The sequence below is a fragment of the Protobothrops mucrosquamatus genome, unplaced genomic scaffold (genome assembly GCF_001527695.2).
Source record: "Protobothrops mucrosquamatus isolate PMUCROS unplaced genomic scaffold, P.Mucros_1.0 scaffold247, whole genome shotgun sequence".
NCBI lineage: Eukaryota > Metazoa > Chordata > Lepidosauria > Squamata > Viperidae > Protobothrops > Protobothrops mucrosquamatus.
Window position 1 is genome coordinate 385,715 of NW_015386596.1, and position 8,588 is coordinate 394,302.

The 8,588-nt window shown below is 36.3% G+C and overlaps 1 protein-coding gene across 1 annotated transcript; it reads right to left on the reverse strand.

Annotated features, from left to right (window-relative positions):
- Positions 1 to 507: 507 nt before the first annotated feature.
- On the reverse strand, positions 508 to 1,431 carry LOC114922470 (olfactory receptor 14J1-like). Its single transcript, XM_029283844.1, has one exon. The coding sequence runs from the start codon at positions 1,429 to 1,431 to the stop codon at positions 508 to 510; it is 924 nt and encodes a 307-aa protein (XP_029139677.1).
- Positions 1,432 to 8,588: the final 7,157 nt, after the last annotated feature.

Sequence of the window (8,588 nt, forward strand, 5' to 3'; positions counted from 1 at the left end):
CTGTTACACTGTCTCTGCCATTCATAGAAACATCTAACTACATATCCATAAGCCAAGCTTGAATGACATGGATATGTACAGTATACTATGATAAAATTTAATTTAAGGTGGACTTTAAAAATCATTGTATTACATATTGATACTATGGAATAAACATAAACCCAGTTTCTGCCAAAATATCTTTAGGGATCTTAACTCAAGAATATATTATAAAAGAATAATTCCAGATAAAGATAAATAGTTGATGTACTGGGACCTATTGGAAAGATATCAAGAGAAATTTAAAATCAGAACAAGTTAACAATTAATAGCAGGATATGCTTGTTAATATTTTTTCACATTTACAGTTGAAATATTGTAAGATTAAAGATTAAAATCGATAAAAATATTTATAGTGTGGAACAAAGTAAGTCAGAATTTGAAATACATTTTTTCCTCTCCCCATTGGAAATCAATTAAAGTAGATCCCAAATCCCAATCTAGGAAGAAGAGGTAGGGAAAGATTGCTTAGAACAAAATTTTGGACAGGGCTCTCTTTATGTCTTTGTTTCTCATGCTGTAAACCAGTGGATTTAGAATGGGTGGGATAAGGGAATATGTAATGGTCAACATTATATCCAGATCAGATGGGGAATTTGAGGGAAGCTTCAGGTATGCGGGTATTCCTGTGAACATTAACACAGAGGCAACAATGAGATGGGGAAGACAAGTAGACAAGGCCTTTTGTCTTCCCTGGGCAGATGGTATTCTAAACACTGCACTCAATATCTTTATGTAACTTACCAAAATGAACATAAATAAACCTAATACTATAATAATACTGAAGGCAAGAATTTCAAATTCACCTTGACTGAAATCTGAGCAAGTGAGCTTTAATAATTGTGGGATCTCACAGAAGAACTGATTGACAATATCAGAGCAAAAAGGAACTGTAAATGTGCCAACTACATGTAGGGTTCCAAAGAAAAAACCACTGACCCATACACTAGCAATCATCTGAGCACATGTTCTCCTGTTCATCACCATTTCATACTGCAAGGGACTGCAAATAGCAACATATCGATCATATGCCATGACTGTGAGAAGAAAGAAATCAGATGTCATAAATGAAACAAAAAAGAGAGCTTGGAAAATACAACCAGAATAAGAAATACTTCTGATATTCATGAGAGAATTTGCTATGGATTTAGGCATAATGGCTGAAACAGAAGCAATATCCAGCATAGCCAAGTTCATCAGAAAAAAGTACATGGGAATGTGCAGATGATCGTCAAAAGTTATAGCTGAGATAATGAGAAGATTTGCTGTTACAGTTGCCAAGTAGAGGGCTAGAAATACAAAAGAATGTAGAATTTGAAGTTCTCTAATGGCTGAGAATTCCAGAAGCAGGAATAAAGGCACAGATGTCTGGTTATGCACAAACAGTTTCATACTCCTTACTAAGATGAATATATCATCTGAAAAAAGAAGAGAAAATAATTAAAAATACAGTTGGGGCCACTTTTTGAAAAATAATTATTTCTCTAGCTATTCACAAAAAGTAATGCTCAATTTGTATCTTTATGCTTCAGTATCAAATTATCTTCCATTGTATATTCATCTTTGAATAAACAAAAAAGCATTAATATATCTTTGAAATTTCATTTATAACTACTCTCTCATTACAATAAAAATCAGAAAGTAATAAAATAACTGAACTGAAATAAGAAAAAATTAAATATTCCATTTCCTGCACTATTGTGATCTTTGTAATTATAGATATATGACAGCAGGGCATCTGCAGAACTCTTCACCTTGATATATATTCTGATATCATCTACTGATTTAGGATGACAGCCTTTCCACCTCTTCCCATATTAACTAACAAAGACCCCAACACACCAAGATTGCTTATTCCTTAATTGAAAGTTTGGCAACCTGTGTGCCTGTATCTCTCTGTGTGTATCTATATATCCAATACATCTGGAAGCATCCAGATTGCCAAGGTTGCAGTGGATAAGTGAACAAACATATAGATTAGCATTTCCCAACCTGATAATAACAAGATAATTACATACTCTAAGACCCACACAATCTTCAAAGATGCTCTAACATGCTTTACTTGTCTGTAATTCAGGAAAAGTATCTACCATCATTTGTTTCAATATTATTACCATTATTACCATACATATATCCCAGTCAACAAAACAGAAAAAAAACAAATGCCTCAAATAGTCAGTAATTTGTTATTATTACAATTTATATCCATTATTAACTTACTATTTTTACTCTGTGCTTCTCAGTTTATTTCTGATGTTCTTCTTACACCAATAGTTTTAAATGATCTAGACAATAGTATGGCTATTTATACACGTTTTACTGTTTATGCATTAGATAAATGAGAAATTGTCTATTGTCTTGGGAAACAGACTTCATGGAAATGCCTGAAGAGTGAAACATTATTTAGAAATATACAAAAACACAGCAAAGAGGCTGGGTCAAGGTGAATAAACCCAACTGCAGTACATCTAATTATGCTGATATGTTCCAATAATAGGTGACTCTTTCCTTCTGTTTTGGGCAAAAGATTAATTATTCTTTTGGTCTTTATTTCCTTATTACACTATAATAAAGAACATGGACTAACCATTACCAGCAGAACATGTACTAATATACTACATTAGTAAGAACTAGTATGTAGTTCTTACAAGTACTGTTTACCAATTAAGTGTTCACTTAGACTTATAAAGCTAGGAAAATATGCATATAAATAGATCAATTAAAAAAACTTGGATAACTTTAAGAAAGTTAAGAAAAATAATAAAAATGAACAGTTAAGAATTTGTTGTGTTATGCTTGTATGTCATGCCTGGCTCCTTTTCTCTCCCCCCTCCAATACATAGAGTGGAAAGATTGGCTAAATATACTATCTTTTCTTGGGCTTCTTTTCTCCATAGCTGGGCTCTGTGATATTAATTAATTGCTGCCACTGCCACTAGTTTGTGCTGCTTCCTGAAACTGACAAGACCCTAATCAGTTTAACATTAAAAGCTTTATTTTGCCTCCTAAGTGCCTCTCCATTCAGCATTGCAAGTATGCTAAGCAAACAGTTGATGCTAAAACATTTCTTTCTATGCCTATTTCCCAATGTGTGACTAACTCTCTTGTAATCCCTGCCTCTCCAATGAATGTAAATACAAACATGAATTTCTTTCTTGCTGATCATTGCAGTGCAGAGGTATGCATTCCAAAAGGTGGGAAGGATGAGGGAAAAGAGTTATAAGATTTACTATTTTTATCCAGTTTCCACATGAGTCAAGTTCCAGAAAGCTTCCCGGCCATTTGAGCTCACCCGGCTATTCGGGATTGTATCCTTCTGACATTGTAAGTATATTCAGGGACAAAATATTATCATTCTGGCATCTCTCTTAGTATTCTTGCTTTTTGGTATCCATCTTGAAAAATCTAAACCAAGTATCAACACACACATTAACAGCAACAATATGAAAACAAACAAAAAATCAAGTCTTATAGATAAATGTGAATACCACAAAAGATGCAAAATAAAGTTTAGGATAATTCAAAGCAGATTACACCCTTACATAGAAAAGGAGATGCCAGTTATTTAAGTCAGTTTTAGAAAAAGTGATTCGAAAAGTATATATATATATTCAGGTTCCCCACAGGTTGGGGAACACGAAAAAACATCTGTTTTCCAGATCCGACCTCTCCTTCAAAAGTTAGGCCAGGGCCTATCTCGCATTTGTTGGCAAATAGCCAATTAAGCATGAAAAGTCAAAATTTGAAACTGACCTCAAATTCGAAAAGTATACATATATTCAGGTTCCCCACAGGTTGGGGAACAAGAAAAAACATGTGTTTTCCGGATCCGACCTCTCCTTCAAAAGTTAGGCCAGGGTCTATCTCGCATTTGTTGGCAAATAGCCAATTTAGCTTTCGAATTTGAGGTCAGTTTCAAATTTTGACTTTTCATGCTAAATTGGCTATTTGCCAACAAATGCGAGATAGGCTCTGGCCTAACTTTTGAAGGAGAGGTCGGATCCGGAAAATACATGTTTTTTCGTGTTCCCCAACCTGTGAAGAACCTGAATATATGTATACTTTTCGAATTTGAGGTCAGTTTCAAATTTTGACTTTTCATGCTAAATTGGCTATTTGCCAACAAATGCGAGATAGACCCTGGCCTAACTTTTGAAGGAGAGGTCGGATCCGGAAAACACATGTTTTTTCGTGTTCCCCAACCTGTGGGGAACCTGAATATATGTAGAAGGATGAAGGGGGACATGATAGCAGTGTTCCAATATCTCAGGGGCTGCCACAAAGAAGAGGGAGTCAAGCTATTCTCCAAGGCGCCTGAAGGCAGGATGGAAACTGATCAAGAAAAGAAGCAACTTAGAACTAAGGAGAAACTTCCTGACAGTTAGAACAATTAACCAATAGAACAACCTGCCTCCAGAAGTGGTGAATGCTCCAACAATGGAAGTTTTTAAGAAGAGACTGGACAGCCGTTTGTCTGAAATGGTGTAGGGTTCCTGCCTGGGCAGGGGGTTGGACTCGATGACCTCCAAGGTCCCTTCCAACTTTATTATTATTATTATTATTATTATTATTATTATTATTATTATTATTATTATTATTATTATTGTTGTTGTTGTTGTTGTTGTTGTTGTTGTTGTTGCACACTGGATAATTGAGAAACCAAAGTTACCAAAATGATGTGAATATGTGCTTCATTGATTATAAAAAAGGCTTTTGGTTATGCCAATCACATTAAATACATATAATGTGCTTAGAAACATAGTAATCCCAAACTTTTCATTGTCTTCATATAAAAGTTATACAAAAGTCAGACATAATATATCTAGAATATAATGAATAAACTGGTTCTAAGTTGGCAAAGGAGTGATAGAAGGCTGTACACTCCTTATTTATTCATCCTATTTTTACTGGCTATATACTGTGTTTCCCCAAAAGTAAGACCTACCCCAAAATAAGCCCAAGCTTGATTTTGGGGGGGTGGGCCTAATATAAGAGCTACCCCCAAAATAAGCCCTAGTTTTGGGGCGAGGCACACACCTTAAAATCAAGCTTGGGTGAGGGTAGGGATGTGGAGCTGCTGCACGCGCCCCACCCCCACTTACCTTGCAGCCAGGCCTCTCCATGCAGGCCATTTCTTCTGCAGCATCCCCAGTCCTGCATTTTGCAGTCAGAGGCCTTTCCAGAAGGCCACTGCAGCCAAGAACTGAGCTATAGATTAAATCCAGTGGCCTTTCAGAAAAGCCTTTGACTACGAAATGCAGGTGCAGAATGAAGCTGCTCCTTTGGCCGCAGAAGTGGGCCGGCTGGGTGGGTTGTCGGTGCCAGAGTTGAGTATAAAAAATATGCCCCCCAAAATAGGAGGCAAAAAAAAAAGGCTGGGTTTTTTTTGGGGGAAATACAGTATTAAGGATGACTAGATTGGAAGAAGATGTGTGGTTTTAAAATAGTGGAAGAAACATCAATAACCTGAGTTATGGTGATGACACTATTCTGATAGCCAAAAATGCAAAGGATCTGCAAGTAATATCTAGTAATACAAATTATCTAGTACAGGGGTCCCCAACCCCCGGTCTATGGACCAGTCCCAGGGCGCAGCATGCCAATGACCGGTCCGCACAAACAAGGAAAGCCCCGTCCATGAGATGCAGGCAGCATACAAAACCACATCTCCTCCGGTCCGCAGAAAAACCTCTCTCCACTTAACCGATCCCTGGTGCCCAAAAGATTGGGGACCTCTTATCTAGTAATAAAGACCAAGGAGCATGATAAAAAAAAATGGGCTGAAATTTTATATAAAGAATAAGGAATATAAAGAATAAATTAATAACAACATTTACAATAACTTGCCTTAAAAATAACAATGAAGACAATATAGTCTTCCTTTTAGGATCAACCATCATTAAAACTGAAAGCAGTCAAGAAATACACAATAGAATACCACTTGGTATTCTAAAGGCCTTGTAAAAGATATGCAGATATTATTCTATGGTGTGTCTATATTTAAAAAGATCAAAATACTGCATGTAATACTATTTCCTATGATATTCTATGGAAACAAATGTTGAACTTGGAAGAAGAAGAATAGAAAGAGTATTGATATTTTTGAACTTTGATGTTAGGGAAGATTGGACAGACAAGAAAGCAAATAGATCATTATGCAAAGATGTAACTCTAAGGAAAAGTCTGTAATGCTTGGAAAGGTGGAAAGAAAAAGAGGAAGAAGATGACAACAGGAAGGTAGATCAATCCAATTACAACACCAATGAGTATAACTTTGAAAAACCTGAAAGATCATGTTAGGCATAGATTGTCAAGTGGTCACTAAGAAGCAATACTGATATGATGGAGAAATATGAGAGAGAAAGAGTGAACAAGAGAGCAAGAGAGCGAGAGGCCCAAGGCCATCCAGCTGACTTTGTACACATATTTGGCAATGTGTACAATTAAACCATTTTATTAGCCTCTAATACTCTGAATTTATAGAAGTAAAATAGCATTACTATTAGTAAATATTTACATAGTACAGGTGAGTCTGGTGCTTGGAAAGAATACAAGATTTTGATTTGTGATTAGATTATATTCTGAAAATTTGGCATTTTTCTATTTCTGAAGAGCTTTGGGTATATTGCATGTGGATAATTGTTAATTGAATTATCTTCTTCTTCTTCTTCTTCTTCTTCTTCTTCTTCTTCTTCTTCTTCTTCTTCTTCTTCTTCTTCTTCTTCTTCTTCTTCTTCTTCTTCTTCTTCTTCTTCTTCTTCTTCTTCTTCTTCTTCTTCTTCTTCTTCTTCTTCTTCTTCTTCTTCTTCTTCTTCTTCTTCTTCTTCTTCTTCTTCTTCTTTTTCTTCTTNTCTTCTTCTTCTTCTTCTTCTTCTTCTTCTTCTTCTTCTTCTTCTTCTTCTTCTTCTTCTTCTTCTTCTTCTTCTTCTTCTTCTTCTTCTTCTTCTTCTTCTTCTTCTTCTTCTTCTTCTTCTTCTTCTTCTTCTTCTTCTTCTTCTTCTTCTTCTTCTTCTTCTTCTTCTTCTTCTTCTTCCATATCCATTATTGGACATTGGCGATCATGTTGGCGATCCTGTTTTGTCCAAACCAATCCTTTAAAGTTTGAAGCCATGAAGTTCTGCCTGGACCTCATTTGCCTTCAGTCTTTCCCTAGAGGATTAAATGGAGTATGCTGTATTTTTCTGGGTATTTCATCACATGTCTGAAATATTCTAACTTTTGTTTTTTAATTGTTTTGATGATTTCCCTTGGCTTTCCCAGGCGGCTTATCACCTCTTCATTTCTGATCTTGTCAACCCAGCTTATACATAACAGCTGCCTGTAAATACACATTTCAAATGCTTCTAGTCTCTTCAGGTGGCCTTCTGTCAGAGACCAACTCTCTACTCTATAGAGCAGGATAGAAAAAATATAGCATCTGACAAGCCTGATTTTCAATCTTAGGCTTATGTCGTGACTGTAGAAGACCTTTTTCATTTTGCTGTTCGAGCTTTCTCTATCCTTATCTTTATTTCAGTGGTCATGTCCCAGCTTTCATGTAAATTAGAATTGAGGTGCATGATTATTTCAACTTTTTCTAATGGTATTCCTTGCGAATTTATTGGTGGTAAATTAATGGGTTGTTTGCTGATGACCATGATCTCGGTTTTTGAGGTTCAAGCCGTATTTTTCAGATATTTCTGTGACTCTGTTGATGAGGAGCTGAAGGTCTTCATGCTTACTGGCAAGCAGAACTGTATCGTCAGCATATCTTAAATTGTTTGTCCAAACACCATTTACTTTGATGCCAGCATTGATGTTCTCCAGTGCCTCGTTGAAGATTGACTCAGAGTAGATATTGAACAACAGTGGAGACAGAATACATCCCTGTCTGACCTCTCTTCATATTTCTTTATCAGCTGAGTATTTTTGGCCTAGTCTCACATTTGCTACCTGATGCCAATATGATTTGCCAATATGTCTTTGTCATCTACTGCCCCTTGTTTCAGGATTTCTAATAGTTTGCTATGTCCTATTTTATCAAATGCTTTTTCAAAATCAATGAAGCACATGTAAACACTGTGATTGACATCTCTACAATGCTATACAAGAACTTGAATGCTGAATAATGCATCTCGTGTACCAAGATTGTTTCTGAACCCAAATTGTGTGTTACTAGATGCTCCTCAATTTTGTTGTATATTTTTGTGTGAATTATTCTCAGGAATATTTTCAGGGCATGACTCATTAAACTTATTGTTCTGTATTTGGTACACTTCTTTCCATTTATTTTTGGGGGGATTGTTACAAAGATTGATTTTAGCCAATCATTTGGTATCTTTCCTGTTTCATATATTCGATTGAAGACAAAGGGTACAAGTGGGCCTGTTGATTATATACCTGGCCCCCTGCTATGTATCAACGGCCCTGCCTGAGCTGGCTGATGTAATAGCCGGGGTGGCGGTTGGGACCCCCAGACTTATAGTCATGGGGGATTTCAATCTGCCATCAGTGGGCGAAACGTCGGCGGCAGCTCAGGAGTTCTTGGCTTCCATGACGGCCTTGGACTT